The sequence below is a fragment of the Limulus polyphemus genome, unplaced genomic scaffold, assembly GCF_000517525.1.
Source record: "Limulus polyphemus unplaced genomic scaffold, Limulus_polyphemus-2.1.2 Scaffold884, whole genome shotgun sequence".
NCBI lineage: Eukaryota > Metazoa > Arthropoda > Merostomata > Xiphosura > Limulidae > Limulus > Limulus polyphemus.
Window position 1 is genome coordinate 248,811 of NW_013666494.1, and position 19,572 is coordinate 268,382.

General features: G+C 33.0%; 1 protein-coding gene across 9 annotated transcripts in view; it reads left to right on the forward strand.

Annotated features, from left to right (window-relative positions):
- LOC106461032 (serine/threonine-protein kinase Nek10-like) overlaps positions 1 to 19,572 on the forward strand; it is a 98,483-nt gene that overhangs the window by 7,482 nt on the left and 71,429 nt on the right. For 7 of the 9 annotated variants that reach the window (XM_022387846.1, XM_022387850.1, XM_022387847.1 and 4 more), the window contains exons 3-4: positions 1,689 to 1,764; positions 6,316 to 6,383. In XM_022387846.1, coding sequence (XP_022243554.1) covers positions 1,689 to 1,764; positions 6,316 to 6,383 — 144 coding nt within the window. The remainder of the gene's footprint in view (positions 1 to 1,688; positions 1,765 to 6,315; positions 6,384 to 19,572) is intronic. The other 2 variants (XM_022387852.1, XM_022387853.1) reach the window with 1 other exon arrangement.

Below are 19,572 nucleotides of genomic sequence, written 5' to 3' on the forward strand. Positions count from 1 at the left end.
AACATTGCTCAACATCATGAAAATTAAACCTTATTTTCAATAAGCAATCCTGAAAAATATTTGGGGGTGCTTAACTTTTTTCCAGGTGTATATTTTGATGCACCTAGTCTGCCTTTTACTGCTATTGCTTTGTCTGTCTGTTCCCCTTCTTTTTTCTGTTTTTCTTTGAGGGTTGACAGTGACAATGGTGATGGTGACACTGTCTAACTTGATTATGTTTTTAGCTTTTTATGAGCCATTGGCCTTTTTAATTCTATTTGAGTCTTTTAGCTGAATTTTGGACATTTAGTTTTTAACTCAATTTATTATTAGATTTTATAGAATTTACTTTTAAGATTTTTACCAGTTGTTTGGTGCAAATAGCTTAGTTGCTTTGCACCAAAAACTACCAAACAAACAACCAACAGTTCATCCAGTGGCCTAGTGGTTAGCATTCTTGATCTGTGAGTATGAGGGCTCTTGGTTCATTGCCCATTCTTGTAAAATGTTTTACTCCACACCTTGGTACCATTGGTATGCTATAACAGTGACAGTAAAATCCCACTTTTTGAATAGGCAAAAGTAGCCCAAGAGTTAGTGAATACTTTTGACTGCCTGACTTCCCTCATTTCAAATAAGGAACAGCTATATTCAGAATAAAGATGTGTCACCCTCTTGTTGGTGGAGTGCTTACTGCTATTGTTGCATGATGATTATATTACGCACTAGTATAGTTCACATTATATAGCATGTGTCTTTAGTGGGAGATAGCTCAAGACTAGTGACATGCACAAAACCTCAAAGGTAGACATGAGGAATAGCTACAGTGTGAAGAGAGCCGAGTATATCATTTCAGAAGGTGGATTTATCTTTTCACTTTTTCTGAACCGTGGGTGTGTGCAGGGACAACCTAGAAAAATCAAATAGTGCCCTTTTGTCCTTATGTTATTTAAAATTGATAACATAATGAATAATTGTTTTTCTACAAGTAATATACAACAGGCCTAGGCAGTTAGTAATACTTGCTAACAAATTTATCAGTGAGGCCAGTAGTCAATTATATTCAATTAAATGATTAGTACAGTGTTCCTCAAACCATGATTCATGCCCCTACCTCCATATGAGTGGGTGCTATTCAAGCAGTTCAAAAATAGTGGTGACAATGGAAAATAGCCTGAGTAGCTTTGCCATAACAGAGACAGGCAAGCAAGTTTGTTAGCAATGGTAATCAAATTATGAAGTAACTCCCCAAAATGTTAACTTTTATTCTTCGGGAAATCATGGATTCCCCTTTTAAACTCTTGTAAAATGCTGGCCCCCACTGCTTGCTAACATAAACACCTTTAACTGTCTTTTACCAAATCTTAATCTAATTTCTGTTCCTTCTATTATTTTCAGAATATAACATAATGAAATCCTAACTTATTCTCCTAAGATAACCTTTACATCCCTGGAATCATCCTAGTAGTCTTTCTTTTAAGTACTGAGGTAATGTACCCAATAAATCTGAAGACTACAAATAATTGAAATGTTAAAATGCTTCTAGTAAAAGCCTTATAATTTAGTGGTGGTCTATTCAAAGTTACATTATTTATTTTAATTGACAGATATAAAATGTAGCCCCACATGTGTTACACTTTTAATGTGTGAAAGTGAAGTTTGAGTTGTTAAACATTTTTTGTATTGTATGTTTATTCATTTTGTTTTAGTTTCTTGATTGGGGATTTGATTCTTATTCACTGCTTGTTGAAAACCAGAATCGACAAATAATCAATGGCTTGCTGAGTGAGTATGTTTGTTCTTTTCTTGTGGATAATACATTTTTTTACATGCTTATAAAGTTCAATCCCAAAACCAAATTTAAGAAAACTTGAGTTTTATTTTGTCATTTTTAAAATTAATTTGTTAATTTTAAAATGAAATTGTGCCTCTATATGCATGTTTTTTAATTACCTAAAACATTGGTTTCTGATAATAAAACTAAATATAAAACTACACTTCCACAGGGTCTCTGAAAATGTTCTGTTTCAAAATTAAATAAAACCAAAATTAAGAGTAACAAATATTCTTATTTCTTGCTTTTGAAATTCATATGTCATGCTGTGTTGTAGCCTACAGAGTGCATAATGCTTCTCATGATTCATGACATGTGCATGTTTTACCAATGTCGGGACAGTACAAATTGCAATGTTAAGCATCCCTTATGTGACATCATTTTAGTGTTTACTGGCTGACTGACAGACAGCACACTACTTTATAGTTGTGTGAGTGACTAAAATAAGTGAACCCTCTATGTAGCCTTTGACCTCTTTTCAGGGAAATGCTTAACTTTTAAAAGTGATTTCTAAAAATTCAGTAGATCCATGATTTAGACATTACATAGGAGTTGTAGGCTAATTCTTACATTATGATGATATAGTTAATATATTTCTGTGTATTAAATTACTAAAAACAATGTGTTACACACTCAGGACAAAATAAAAAAAGTTTGTTTTGGACAACCTGCTTTCCAATCAAAATACCCCCACCCCAACTGAAAAATGTCTTTATAAGTCCTTTGGTTATTCTAAAGTATACATGGGCTAGTGTCTGGTTCTAAATCTGCAAGAAGCTAATGTTTATTACTTTGTAGATACACTTTCAAACCATGTTCTGGGAAGCCATGGGACTATGCTTTCAGGAGACCCTTTGTATCTTTTTATGAGCCTGTTGTATCCTGAGAGTTGAGAATATCTAGGCAGGTAAGCTTTCACATCCTTAGATATCCTTGTCCACAGGGTGGTCTCTTCATTTTTTTTGCTTTTCAACATATCTGCAATTTGTTCATTTCTCCCCTTTTCTAATTTCAGATCAATTATGTGGAATAACAAGTTACTACTTCACTGGTCTGTAGTTTCATATTTTGATGTCCTGGCAGTGAAACCTTTTATCCAAAACTGGGTGGAGTGTTTTATTTTCACATCCTCACCTCCAAATCTGGTTCTTGCACATGTGTTGTATAAGATTTCATGCATACCCTGAAGGTGTTTTGTAGTGGTTCTTCCTGGCCAGTTTTCCCCCTGATTTCCACTTTTTTTTTTTGGGGGGGGGGGTGCAGTAACATTTTCCTGTTTCAGTTCATTTGTTAAGTGTTTTTTTTTCTGCACTACAGGGCCATTATGTGGTGTTGGGCCACATTTTTACTTTCCATAGTATGTTTTCTCCTTTAAATTCTCCAACTGTGACTGGGTAGTAATTGAAGTCTTTTCATGTTGTACATTTGCCTTTGTGGCATCATCTGCTTGATTGAAATATTGCACTTCTCCTTACCTTGACTCTGGTCCTTTTTTTAAATCTTTTGTCACATGTGGATTCAAGTTTTTATTTGAAAGCTTATCTTTACCATTAGTAGCCTGTGATCTGTAATAGTCTAAGGTGTTTGCTGTTGACATTTATCACATCCTCTTCTCATGGGAATTTTTATTCTTTTATCTAGATCATTTCTTCTAGATTATTTTATCACATCTACTAGTCAGTGAGGACTGTTCTAATTCTGATTCCCTCCTTTGACTGTTTGTGCAGTGAAGTGTTACATTGCTTCCCCATAGAATTTTCTGGAACTCCCAAACATTTATTCTTTCCTTACCTGGTGTCACTGTGATCCAAATTGGTAGCCCCTCCTCTCGATTACTAGTTAAAGTTGCTTATCTTTTATATTTTTCAGCATCTGATCGGGGATCTTCTGCAACTGTTCAGATTTTGTTTCACCAGGTTTAAAATCTTGTTGTTGCAGCCTGGGCCCCTCAGTAACCTTCTTTTGGCTGGGATGTGAAAGATACTTCATACCTTCACCAAATACTTAAAGTACACTCAGGTAACTGCTGTCGAGAGCTTCCTTTGAAATTAGTAAGCTTTTTGAATTTTACGTTTTTTTATCATTTAGAAAAAAATGTGGATCCCAGCTTGGAGCAGCTATAGCCTCTTGGAGAAGTTATTACCTAGGACTTTCCTTGCCATGGCAAGACTTAGTGTAGTTGAACCCAACTTATTCATGCCTAGCCTTGGAAGTGGGGACTGAAAGTTCTGTTTCCCTTGACACATTTGGGTTGGAATTTTCAATCCGATTGGACTATTTTCAAGGTAGTTTTTTGTCATCAATAGGATATAAGTTGGTGTGTTCCCTGAGCATCTCTATATAGGATTCTCTGTCATCGTTGGATAATAATCTTAGTTATTGTGGCATATAGGTTTTAATTTCAACTGGTCAAGATAACTATTGTGAAATAAATTTTTTTGTGAATATTTCTGTGACTTAGATTCTCCACACAAATCTGGTAGGCAATGTTCCCTCCAAGCTGCGTTGCTGCATGATAACCAATCAAGTGCCACGCACATCTTCAGTAATGGTAAGGAGTATCAACACGTTCATGGCCTTAATGACCGTGGCAGTCAATAGGCCTAAAGCTCAAATAACCAACTAGTAGCATTGTAAAACTGCCTAATGATCCAATAAGATCAATGGTGTAAAAATACCCGCACCCCCCCAAAAAGAAACAAAAAACCAAACAACAACAAACAAACAAAAAACTGGTAGCTCACATCTGCACATTGCTTCGATACTGGTGCACATGAAAAAAATTTGAGGGAACATTGCTGGTGGGTTTGAAGGGCAGGTACTTTATTCGTCTGCTGAAAAAGCAGAGCTAACTCTTACTTTAAGCTGCTCACTATTATATAACATTCTTTTTTTACAGTAAGAAATCAGTTCTTTTTATGAAGAAAAAACATTCATTTATCAGTTGTAAGTTCAAGTGTCCAAGCTGCACAGACGAATATTGGTTCCACAACTAGATGGCTATCTACCTGTATAAAAGAACATACTCCACTAAAATCTGAGAATAATTCCAGTTTTCAATGTACACCAACTAAACATAATTTCATTATAACTGAATTTTAACATCATTATTAGTCCTAGATGAAGAGCAGCTGCTGAGGATGCATGATGCATGAGAGTCTTCTAATTGTAATTCTGGAAACAGTCATAAGCCAGCAAAAGTTTGGATTTTACACTTGTCTTCACTTTCTTAGCTTGTTTTCATTTACTTTACATTCTCCAGTTTATTGAGTTTATGGTTTTATTCAATTAGAAATTGCATATAAAATAACTTTAGCATCCTCAAGTTTGTTGTTTACAGCTTGTGTGTAAAATAATTTTGGTATTCTCTGGTTTTTTAGTGTTACAATATTATATTGTATTCAGCTTTCATCTATGAAAAATCCTCAGTGTTATTAAGAAACTGCAATTTTGTGTTTTATAAAAATGTAATCTTTTCTTATAATAGCCAGTACCTAAAATTTAGTATTTTCTACTTTAAGATTGCATATAAATTTCTTATTACCAGTAAAAAGTAATTCTTTATGGTAATTTAAGGATAAGCTGAGCACACAGTTATCTGATCTCCACAATGACCAGAAATTTGAGGACATTTATAATGATTTGTAGTGATGGATAGAAAGAGGTGTACTGCTGAAATAAAAAATAAGTAATATTTGTTGAAGAAAACAGTAGAATGACCAATCTTACAAGTGGAAAGAATTATTGTGTTGGACTAGGTTTAGCTTGAAAAGTAAAATAAACAGTATTTAAAGGTTAAGTAAATTTAACTCCCACAATCAGCAAAAGTAACAGATAAAAGGGTTAATACATAGGCAAAACCTCAGTAGCAAGCCTTGACTCCTTCAGGACAGAAACAGTTCTGCTCTGTCTGACAGAAAGAAATTTGTCTGAAAACCACCAAACCTGCATTCACAATGTACATTCTCTCTCTGTAGTTGATCAATCAGAAAAACAAATTTCAAGAACTTGTGATAGCCAAAAAAGCAGTCCTTTATACTCAAAGTAAAACAGAATGCAACACAACTATTCCATGAAACAGTATGTAGCTTCTGTGGTTTTACCATCCTACAGAATTAACACCTTGAACTGAATTTTTTGCAAATAATCTTGAACAAACTTAGTGTGTTCCAAATCTGAACATTTTGTAGAGATGAAATATACATACTATTGCTACTGCAGGAGAGTAAGGAAGTGTAGTATTTGCATGCTCTGTTGTAATGATATCAGCTAATAATGCATATGATACATATAATATCTACTATTTACAAAATCAATGAGGTTAGCATTACCTAATACTTAGTATGTTGTGTACAATACATCTGATAAACCCAATGTTACATTGCACATGAAATAGTCATTTTTTATATCACTTCCCAGTTTCAAAACTATTAACATGAATTTAGCTGAGATTATCATCATACTTTTAAATGTAAACAGATGTTTTTATTGTGTATTTACAGCATTGTGCCAAAGGCTTGCAAGTAATGAAAGTTACAGATCTTCTCTTATAGCTGCTAAATCCCATGAGGTAGTTCTTTTTTTTTTATAACCTTTAACTTCATATATTTTTCTTTAACCCTTTCTTGACCAGAGGGATGTCACAGGTATTGCTTCATTTTTTTCCTTCTCACTGTGGAAATACTTAATCCAATTGTATGAAACATAGAATAAACTTAATAAACAGAATTTAGTTTTGGATTAACAAATTGATATAAATTTTCTGTCACTTGTTATGTCATGGAATTTCTAAAACTTTGCTTGTGAGACACTTTTTTAAAAAAAAACTTTAAAAATGCTTCATTCTATCTTTGAATTGTTTTATTGTTGATAATAAAGTTCTATTATAGATATGTATAGTCAGTTCCAACTTGACTGATATCTTTAACATATTTCTTTTAATAGTTTATTTTGTCTATTGCACTAGTCACCACTTCTTACTATAAATTTTAAAAAAACATCACAGAAACTGACAAAGATTTATTAGTGATCTAGGAGCTTACCTTTCAAGATGGCATTTGGTGAGGCTAGGTAACGCTATTTTTGTTAAGAATTTCCTTAATGAATGTCTATTTATACCTAATAAATGTAATTTATTTTAATGAATAAAATTTATTTTTATTTATGTGCATTTTTGTTTAATACAATAAACATATCAGTTGTATTCAATAACTAAGGATTTGAATAATCAGAATATTTTGCAATTGCCTACCCATACTTGCTAATCCCAATTATGCTTACCTGATGTCTTATAGAAAAAAAAGTTATGAATCTTTCATTAAGAAATAATTTAACATAAAAACATCTTCAGGAATGAGAAAATATATGGTTGGTTCCTAAGTCTTCCCAGTATATTTCAATGTTCTTCTCTGTAAAAGCTACATCTAGTCACTTTCCCATTAAAAAGTAAATTACTTCTCACACCACTTTATTCATTTTACATTGATAAGAAATAGTTTATAACTTGCTCTATATCCAAGGGTACTTAAACTTTGTAGCTATTTTCAAAGCATAGCTTCATTACTTTGTTGTTCAAATCATATACTGTGAGATAATAAATGGTGGAAACAAAAAGCTGTACTAACAAAATCAATGAAAGAAGAAAAATCACACAAAAAACAAAACTTGGATAATTATGTTTTCAAAGGATGGTAGTTACTTAGTAATATAAACCTGTGCTTTGGGATGAGCAGAACAATTCTGAAAAAAATCTATAAGTGCATTATTTATAGGCAAGAATCCTCAGAGCTGCACAGAAATGAAAGTTCGATTTTTTTTATTTTCTTTGGAAATTACACTTAATAATATGTACAAAATATCAATTCAAAAATATTTTTGAGTTGCAAGCTGATGAAGTAAAATTAGATTTATTATTTTGAAACTTGTCTGAAATGTGTTCTGTGGTTCAGAAAAGGTTAATTAAACATTTATTGTAGTAACTAACATGAAGAATTTTACTGTTGTAGCCACATTTAATAATATAATCTGCTGACTGTCCAAATCGTTGCTTCATGTATATTTCAAGTTTATTGTATTTAAGGTAAGTTCATATATTTATATATTTTAAGTAGTACAGCTTAGCATTATATTATAAAATTGTTTATTTTCTTGTTTTAAATGATTTATATTAAGTTGGAGTCAACTGTTTGACTGGCTTATATATTAAAGGTTAGGTTATTTACTATACTTTTTTGTTTATGAAGCCAAGTTGGCCCAATATAATGGTTTAGTTGGTAGAGTTTTACGTGTTTAACTTGGCTGATCTATCTAACAAAGCTCTGATGGCAATTTTGGCTATAAATAAAACCTAGGGGATATAATTGACTGGTTTGTAGGGTAGAGCTAAGCTGATTTACTTGACTGGTCAGTTTGGTAGATTTTTACTATGTCTCACTGGTTTATTACATTAAATTCCTGTTGATCTACCTGGCTAGTTTGTGTGGTACTTTCAGGTGATTTGTATTATTTTTTTTGGCTGATTTTTGTGGTAGACTATTTTACCCTTTTTTTTTTATTGATGCAGCAAAATACATTTGACCTACTAAGCTATTGTAAAGTATAAGGAATATTTCATTCTGATCTGCATGTTTAATATATATGTTAAAGCCCTTGTGACTTTTTTACTAGTGTTATAGTTGGCTCAGGGAATATTTACGTGGTTGAATTATACCTTGATTAAAGCTCTGGGAATTTATATGGATGGGTTACATAGTATGTGAGATGAATTAAAATGTGAACTAAAATTACATACTAATAATTTACAAGGCAGAAAATGAAAAATAGTACATAAGACTAGTAAACTTGTGTATACAGTCTGCTGTGTTTTATTTATTTTTTGTATTTTAAAAAATAATGGTATGCCATTTTTGCATTCTGTAAGTTTGTTTTTGTTTAGGTATGTCTTAAAAGATGCTGAATTAAAAAGAATTTTTATTACTTTGTGTTAAGTGACAGAAAACGTTATTTATATGGGTTTTGGCTTTATGAAATAAATGAAACCACTATTATTTTTGAGTTTGAAATATCAAGACACACAGTAGTGTGTTATGTGGCCAAAACAACATGCAGGACACAGTGTGTTATTAACAGGAGTGATAGTTTAGCAATTTTCCAATTTCTGTAGCCCAGAATGTGGTAATCCAAACTATCACATATTTTCAGTGGATGTGCTCTACCGGACCCTTACTTCACATACCAAATTACACGGCAATCTATTAAGAAATATCTGAAATATAACATCTTCAATTTTGATTGAGTTTCTTCCTATTTTTTCCTCCCCCTAAAGTACAGAAATTTTATTTGATAGAAAAACATACTTGACGTTTATGTATTTTCTTCAAGTTTGGTACATGGATAGATCTTTACAACTTACAATTAGGAGTCTCATTTGGTGTAAATATGAGCCACATGTGCAAAGTTATTCAACAAAAACTGCTCAATTTTGACCAAAATATTTGCACATGCCTATGCAAAAAGTTACATGAACTATTGGTTTAAAATTTTTACTACAGTTTTACCTAAGAGTAAAGGTGGATCATTTTTAGTTTTTTGTCATTTGGATTAAAGACAGCTGACTTAGATCAGCAGAACTAAAGGGGAAAAGCATATGCAGATACATAAATATTAGCTAGGCCAAGCAAACTAGATTAGCAGTTTCTAGCTCAAGTTTTCAAAAGAATCATGTTAGTGGATGGTTATTATTCATTGCCAACTTTCAAGCAACAATTCTCCTAATTAATCAGTGTTTAGCATCACATGATATTAGCTTAAGCAATTAGAGCTGATTTAGAGCAGCAGAACTAAAGGGGGAAAGCATATGCAGACACATAAATATTGGCTAGGCCAAGCAAACTAGATTAGTAGCTTCAAGCTCAAGTTTTTAAAAGAATCATATGAGTGGATGGTTATTATTCATTATTCATTGCCAACTTTCATGAAACAATTCTCCTAATTAATCAGTGTTTAGCATCACATGATATTAGTTTAAGCAATTAGAGTAAATGATGCTTGATACGGCTCTACCGAGTGCATGTGGGTAATGATAAGAAACTGTTAATCTAGTTTCTATAGCATTACTATAAAGGAAGTTATTAACACTGTTTTAGAGAGGAAAAACTACTACCATATGTTTTAAAGAATCTTGTTGGTTCTATAAAGTATAGGTCTGTTATAAATAATAGGATTGTGATCCTAAAGCTAATGTTGGTTACTGTCGAGTGTCACTTTCTTATTAGGTATAGTTTGTTTGTGTGTATTGACAAAAAGTCATGATATCTAATCAAAAGCACCTTAGGTGTGAAAAAAAAAAGATTGAGTGTGTGTGTGACTTAAAGGAATAAAATCAAAATTGGCAGCCAAACTGGTAGCTTTGCTTATAGTATTGATAAGAACTTTACAGCAAATATTTATTCATTAGTTAGCTAGGCCACATATTTTAATTTTATCCACCATTGTGCCCCACATTGAACAAACAATGCAGCCTGGTTAACTAATGAATGAATATTTGCTGTAAAATTCTTATCAATGCTATAAGTAGAGCCCTGTGAAGCTTTGAGATTCAATTCAATTGTGAATCAGGATTACGGATTTGAATCGTTAGCTGTGGCTCAGATTCGTTATTTTCGATTCTACATCACTTCTGTTAAAATTTAGAATTTAGCTTTTATTCAGTCCATATACTGAAACCTATTTCCTTGTAAGAACATTTTTGTACCATTCTTTTTCAAGATTTTTAAGTACATTATATCTTTTGTTTTTAGAAAGATTTACTTTTATACTCATTACTAATTGTGTGTAGAAGCACTCTACATAAATAAACAATTTTCTATTTGATTTAAAATTAAGTTCAGCTTATATATTCTATAATCTATTTATGCACAGCCAATTCAATTTGATTCGGAAAAAAATTTTGATTTGCAGGGCCCTAGCTATAAGTGTAGCTACGAGTTTGAATGCCAAATTTGATTTCATTACTTTAAGTCACATGCTCAATCTTTTTTAGGCTGCACCTTTTTTTCACACTGTAGTTATCCTATAGTCTTTCTGTACACCCATATTTTTTTAACAATGTTGAGTATATTTCACAAAACAGAGTGAAACATAAGACTTTCAAACCTCAGTTATTATTTACATTTGAAAATTTACAGAAAACAAAGTGATCTATTGATTTTAAATAAATATACTTTTACTACTAGAATTTTACTGTTCTTATTGTTTGACATAGATGCACATGTATTTTGTCTACTAGTTTTTAAATGAAAACTTGCATACAGCAAGACAAGATATGTTATGGTACTCAGGTACACCAGTGTCAGGCAGGTTAGTTATAAATTCAGTAGATAATGTGATGTTTCAGAAGGAAATGTTTCACAGAGAATTATTTGAATGCAGGCCAGTGAAATAAAAAAGATAGGATGCAGTTGTAAAAAATTAAACCAGACAGTCTTTATAAGAAAAACAGCTATGAAAATTTCCACTTCACATTATTTTATTGCAACTGGCTGGCTTTTAAGGATATTTTATCAACCTTCTAAAGTGGATCTCAACCATATATTTATTATACAAAAAATCTAAGAAGTTAGGTGAAACATCACCCTGATATGATATTCCTCAGTTACACACACACATCAGAGGTCATATTTGTATCACGTATAAGATGAGATAACCTCTATGTGCTCATATATTAATTTTGAGCATAGACTGAAGTAATACAGCATTCTGAACTATAAGTATAATCATTTGGACACACACCTTGGTACATAACCTACTGGAGGTAGGAATTAGTGTAAGAAATGGCTCACTACATCCTTACTATAGAAGGGTAAAGCTCAGGCAGTTAATTACAGTCACATATCCCCTGTCTTTTATGTTAGGAAATTCATAGTTTCATAGACCTGAAATTTAAAAATTAACATGAGAGTTATATTGAGAAGTCTTTCTCAGCTCTAATTTCCATGATTACTTCCTCAAACTACAAGCAAAACACTGTGACACTTACACATAGGACAATGTAAGAAAATTTAAAATAAAAGTAGCTAACTCAAAATTTAATATAATCTAGGCTTAAAATATGACTCAGCTTAACTACAGGAAAGAAATTGAAGTACAAATCAAATATAATGTAAAAACAATCAAAATATAATACACAGAATAACTACAGTAACAAGTTATCAATCAGTTACATTTATGCATATACAAAATAAAGCTATAAAACAATGTAGGATTGTGAGAATACAAGAGTGATAAACATAAAATGGATTATCAAAATTAAATTCAGAGAATTTGAAATTAATAAAACTCAAGAATAAGCTCAAAGTAATTGTGGTATTACTGGTTTAATCAAGTTAAAACTAAAGCAAATTTGAAATAGTGGGGTACAATTATAAGCTGAGTTAAAGAACCTCAAAGTAAAATTCTTGACTGAGTATAGCAATTCCAAATTAGAATTAGAGTTAAAAATCATAAATTCGAAATAGTAATTATAGTTAAGGTAAAACTAATGTAGTTTAAAATAATGACAATAATGTAACGCTAATAAGACAAATTGGATACAAGAGAATCAAGTGTATATTAATGAAAATGAATATAATGAGGTTTTGAAATAAACACCACACGATGAAATACAAAAGCAGATTGCATATAGTGCAGGAAATTCAAATACAATGTATAAACTTAAAGGTTGACCTAAGAAATTAGCATTAAGAACTATAGGGAATATGAAGAGGTAATCAAACATAAAACATTGGGGCATAGCATGGCCTGGTGGTTAGGGTGCTCAACTTGTAATCTGTGGGTTGTGGGATTGAATATCCATCACCAAACATGCTTGCCCTTTCAGTTGGGGGTGCATTATAATGTGATGGTCACTTACACTATTTTTTAGTAAAAGAGTATCCTAAGAGCTAGTGGTGAATGGTGTTGACTAGCTGCCTTCCATCTAGTCCATCACTGCTAAATTATAGATGGCTAGTGCAGATAATTCTTGAGTAGCCTTGTACAAAATGGAAAACAAATCAAACTAAAACATTGGAATTTAATATAAGTGAATTGATGAATGTGATGAATAGTTATATAAAATGTAAAACTAGTTTCATAAACTTCAGAGTAAATTTTATACAGAGAACTAAATACAGCATCGGAATGATGAAAGTGAAATAAATGTAAATTTTAATTTAGAATAAAGATGTAGTATATAACTTGTAAAATATTGAAAATATTTATATTAACTATGAAAATTAAACTTAAGAAGTCACATCATGAAAAAATAACTTGAATTGTTAATCAGAGAAATTCAGTGGTTAACTAAACTTGACAGTCAACAGAATTTTTGCAGAGACAAACTATTATTTTACAGTTTTATGTATTGTAGTAAAAAACACAATGAGAAATCACACCTTCATGTGGATGATAGAATTCTGTTCATGACCTTGGTTAGTTTCACCTTTCAATAAAAAAACCTCTAAAGAGCTTTCCTAACCTTGTACATATACTTTTGAAGATGAGTCATTGCTTGAGACAATCACTGATACTCAGCTGCCAACAGCTTTATCTCTTTTTGTGGCTTCAGCTACATTGGCAAGATCCTATTTAAATACCTTGGGTGGCTTTAACATGACAATGTTTTTTCTGTCACAAAGTATTTTTGTTCTTAGGTTAGCTGGGATATGATTGAAGCCATAAATTGTATTGCCATCCTGCAGTAGACAGGAAGACATACTTTGGGTAAAAGATGACATGCAATATCACTTCATTCTGGTGTTCTTTTGTAGTCAGGTGCCACTTGACACAGCAATAGGTATCCTGCCTTTCCAGTGGTAGAAGACTTCTATGCAGGGGTCATCACCTAGAGAACAGGAGGAATGACAGTTGTTGTTGTTGTTGTTAGGACAATGCAGCTTGAGCTTCTTCATTGTTATTGGATTTTCTGGTGACTGGATGTGTGGCTTGGATCAGGCTCATTGGCTGTCTCCTTGGGTAGGTTTTTAGTAGACTCTTCTTTCACATGTGGAGTCAGGATAAATTCATCATATTCAGATGTCACAGTGTTTCTTTGTGATACAAAGAAAAAAGAGCAAGAGTAAGACTTCTTACTTCAGTGTAAGAGCTTCAGTGTGAGTATGGTCAGTGATTATGAATCATGGCTTATTATATTGTAAGAAAGCACTGCCTCAAGTACATAAAAATGTACAACATACAAGTCTTCTGTGAGACACTTGCACATACAGTTACATTAGCCAGACCCTTGACTGGTGTTCGAAGTTGGCCAGTGTGTGATGATATAGTGTATTGACACCTAATAAATCATTGTTTTCCATACTGCCACTTTATAAGAATTTTTTCCATTCATAATTATTGGCCCAATTTTTCTTTTGAGAAAAAAGGTTTTAAACTCAATTTTCTTTACATATTGATCTATTTTAAAATAAAATTGAATAATATCTCAAATCATTCACTATGAAAGTCACCTGCTCACTCCACTTTCTGCACATGCTGTTTTCCTCTTTCCTATTTCTCTCCTCTCTAACCTAATAACTAATTGCATTAGTATTAACTAACTCTTGTTAATTTCCAGTGAGAAACTTGCAGTACAGTTTCAGTTTTGATAATAAACTGAAAACTTTATGCCCATTATTCTATGTTTTCATTAAGCATCCCATTCCCAGACTCACCACCAAACTGAACATGAGTGTTTTGAAAGCAAGGATTACAAAGTCCTTTTGAGCTTATTAGTATATCGGAGATCCAGCTATTATTAATAGCTAAAATCAACTGTAACTGTTCTAGGATCTTACTTGACATTTCAGCTGTTTTAACTTTTCTCTCCTGCAGAATTACCACAAAAAATTATACTATTACAGCAAGTAAGGGGCACAAATAACTTTTTTGGATCTGTCAATTAGCTGTCCTAATAGAATGATTTACACAAAACATTCTGTAGATAAATTTACCAAGAAAACTCGCTTAATATCTTGGATAGGGTTACAACTCCCATTTAACATTTTGGGTCCTGCAGGTGCATTATTGGCTTGGCCCCCTAACAGCATACTTTTGTTCGAATGATTTTCAGTACCAGTCATGCAGTAGCTAATCTCCTGAATAGCTGAGCTGCTTTATGTTCAACTTTTGTTTAACTTGTTTCCAGTTAGCAGACATAACACAATGATTACTCCTCAATGTTTTAATGCAGATTTTACCAGAAAAGCCACATTTGCATGCATGTTGGTAGTAGTGCATAAAACAATCTGATATTCTTCAAACCTTGCATCATGCAAAGCCTAAATTATCTCTCTGAGGACCATTAGTTGCATCACAGAGCATCTACTACATTTCTTTCTTAGCAGTGGTACATACAATTGGACCTATGAGTGAGGTTTATGTTTACCAGTACTGCATTTTTCAATTTATGATGCTTATGCTCTACCTTTCTGCATGACAAGTAGTATCCAAGGTAGATCTGTGTCCTTAATTTGCTCTTTACAAACCTCCTATTCAGAAGTAGAATTATCACTGCTTGTATGGTTTGTTCTTACTACCACTACAATGACTTTCATAGTTGTATACAAATGCACAAGCTCTCACCAACTAGCAAGGTAGTCTATTTTAACATTACAATACTTATGCTTTATGTGTTGTTATACAACATTGTTGTAATCGTGCAGCTTTTTAATCCTGTGTAAATCATACTTTCTGAGAGTTTGAAGTTCATAAGGCATCTTAGTGATGCATGGTCAGCTTAAATATGGAATTTTCTACATTACAAGTAGTGGTAGTAATGCTTTACTAGCAGTTTCTTCTTTGTCATGCAGTATCAGCTTTTAGAGGCCTTAAGTGTACAAGAATATGCTAACATGTTCCACACCTTCCTTCACCTGTGACATCATCAGTATCCAAGAGGAATTGAACAGTACTGCTATGGATAAAATAACATTCCACCTTCTGAAGTATTAAAAACAGTTCTAGATTTGCCTTCATTACCTAGTTTGACTTGCATTTAAAGAAGTGGGCCCCTTTGAATCTGTCCATTGTAAAAGAAAGGAAATGATGTGCATAACCATCTTAACTTTCCTGAAGCTCATGTAGAAATTTGTTCATTCTTTCAGTTTATGCTAACTACTGGAGATGACCAAGTACCTGCTTTTAACATCCACTTGATTTCATTACTAATGGTATCTTTAGTGTAGCATGCATGGCTGTTGCTCTGAGGGACTTGCATCATCTGTTACTATGTAATGCTGTGTTCTTTTTTGTCCTACCCAGACACCCACATTCTCCTGCAAATACGTTATCAAACTGTATCAGCAATTGACTAAGTTCCTATTGCTATTTTAAGTTTTTAGATTGTCAGCACAAGCGTCGGTCAGTGACCGACCTCAGATGCTCTGACAACTATATGTGTACAGTGATGCCAATTATGTAGCTGGTCAGCATAATTTATGCTTCTGTCATTGGACTGATGACTATTTTAGAAATGCAGGCTACATTTTGAAAAGAAAATTGACAATTTCCTTAATCAAAGTTTGTGACAAATGCTTTTTGTCATTGAACGATAGTGCCAATGCTGAAACATAACTCTCTATGAACATCAAGCTAGTGTTGCAATTTATCAGAACAAAGATCATATTCATATGTGGAAGTGGTAGTTTCACTTAAAGTGAGTAATATACAGTAAGGATCAATAAAGCCATGACTGCACCATTGTCCACTCAAAACCAGAAACTCAACTTCACATCCATGTACGATCATGGGCATGTGCTATGTAATGCCCTGTTTTTAGTTGACTAACCTAGCTAGCATTTCTTTTTGTATAAGCATACTGCTGCATGCCTCTTGTGATTTCTCAGACCTAACTAGTTTAAACTGTTGGAGCAGTTTAGTCATTGCCTGTTGTCAACCCTCATGTATGTTGGCTGCGACACCAACCTGAATGGGGCCTGTATCCACCTATACTGTTAAACAAAAAAGTATGACTAATCATGAACCCTGTCACTTGCTAAGCCAAAGTTTAAATAGACTCTACCCCTCACACACTAAGCCTGTTGTGGAGGGCTTCTCCAACCATACTTGTGAGACAATTATAGCACCTTGGTCTCAGAAATCCTGTTTTCCCATTGATATCCTCTTGAATGCTGCAAATGAGTCTGCTACAATTTACAACCATTATACAGTGATTGTGAAAAGAAGAACCTGGTACTAAACTACTTCCCTTTGGTTAAAATGTTGGCCATGTTCTTGAAATGCTATCCTCCTCCTCCATGTAATATCTGACTGCCTGTGTCATTATAAACACAAAATCTTATGGTGAAATCCACAGAATGCAGCCATGAGTTGGAATACACTTCATCACCACATTGTAAAACGACTTCAGCCAACAGACTTCTCCTTGAAGCATTGTCTAATCACTTTGCTGATCTGGAAAGTTTCTGATCACTCTAAGGTTTGTCATTCTCTGGACATTATCCTGGTCTTTCCATCTTCTGTTGCTTCAGTTATTGCTGATGGATTTTGTTCACTACGTTCATCTCCACCCTTAGACCAGAGGCAGTTCTAGCTAGTTTTGGACAACACTTGGGCTAATAAGTGTATATACCAGAGTTCCAGCTAGACTACCACTCCTAATTTTGGGAAGGATATGAATGCTGATTAAAATAATAAGTCTCAACAGATGAGGATATGATTGTAGAATAACCCCTGTAGTGTGTAACCTACCCAAGGTAGTAATTAATATAAGATAAGGCTGACTAAATTATGTTTAATGATGGCTGCATAACAATTTTGAAAATTTACCAGAGTAGATCTAAATAAAGATATATTCTTTTTCTAGTTATAGAAGGGAAAGCTCTGGCAAGTCTAACTTTCACAACATTAATGTACTACAGATCTTTAAATTGATGCTAGGATTAGTAGTGTTTCCTTCTTTAGGTTGATGATCATCTTAGATTTTCTGTTTGCTATTTACCTTACCTAATAAGTCTGAAGATAAGATAAGATAAACCATATGTATAACAGAAGATTTGGAATGTACATGAGGGGTTAGTTTGTTGAACATTTAATATTTAGTCTACCCATAGAACTTTTTATAGTTTATACAAGCAGTGTCTCGCATAGATCTAATTTGACACTGAAAAGAGTCCTATCATACAAATTTGTAAACTTATGAAATTCATGAGACTTATGGCTCAATTTGTAAAAAAAATTATCTTGTATATTATACATTTTAAAGATAAAAACAGCACATTTATATCCTACTTTAATTTGATAGAAGTTTCTTTATTTGTTTTCTTAACTCCTCCTAGGCTTTTGCATTTGGACCTATCAAATATAGTTTAATCAACTAGAAATGATTTGAGATGTATCAAGAATAATTTGTTTTTCTTTTAAAACACATAGATTTCATAGCTCCAGTGATGGCTAAATATAGATCAGTCAGTGGGGGTGGCCACTAGGGGTACTGGTGGGATTTCTCCAGTTTCCTCTTTCTCTACATGAGGTATAACATATTTTGGTATAACATGGAACCTATTGGTCCATCTCGGCTGTTCCATCCTCAAAACTAAATTAAAATGATTTAAAGAAAAATAAAATAAAAATTTTTTGTAACCCGGCCCTTTTCATTCATATACTTTTCAAGATTTTTCTTTAACTCAATTAAATTTACTGTCTCTACAACATCTGAATGCAACCCATTCCAAAGGCCAACTACCCTGTTAGAAAAATAAAACTGTCTTAGCTGAATATGACTCCTACCTTGCCAAAATGTATATTTGTGTCTCCTAGTCCTACTATTCTCATTGTTAAATATAAAAGAAGATGATACATCTACACTACCAATTCCTTTTACAATTTTAAACACCTCAATTAGATCCCCCTAACTCTTCTTTTTTTCAAGAGAAAAACAATTTGAGAGATTTCAGCCTCTCATCATATAACAATCCCTCTATCTCAGGCACCTGTAACCCTTCTCTGAATCCTTTCCAACAATTCAATGTCCTTCCTAAGGTAAGGAGCCCAAGACAACACAATATTCCAAATGTGGCCTAACCAGTGACCTGTACAATGAAAGTATATCCTCTTTAGATTTGTATTCAATATTTCTATAGATACAACCTAAAATCCTATTTGCCCTACCACTAGCAACAGTACACTTCCTGGATGGCTTTAGAGACTGATTGGCTGTTACACCAAGATCCCCTTCCTTCATAAAACTATTAAGGTTATTCCCATCCAAATTATACTTATACTTCAAATTATAATAACCCACATGCATTATCTTGCATTTATTATAATTAAAACCCATCTGCCATTTATTTGCCCAACACACTAAATGATCTAAATACTTTTGTAAATCAGCAGCATCCTCTTCACAGCTAGCAACACCCAAGACCTTAATATCATCTGCAAATTTAAGTAATTTATTGACTATCCATTCATCAATGTCATTGATGTAAATCAAAAAGAGCAAAAGTCCTATGACTGAGCCCTGAGGTACCCCACTTGTGATGTTAATCCAGTTTGACTGAACTCCATATGTAACAACCCTCTGCTTTCTTCCATCCAGCCACTCTTCTATCCAATTTGTTAACTTATCCCCCATACCTATAGAGCTAATTTTTTTACAAGCCTTTTATGTGGCACCTTGTCAAATCCAGATACACCAAATCTACACCCTCACCCTCATCTACACAAGCAGTAACCTTTTCAAAGAATGTTAAAAGATTTGTAAG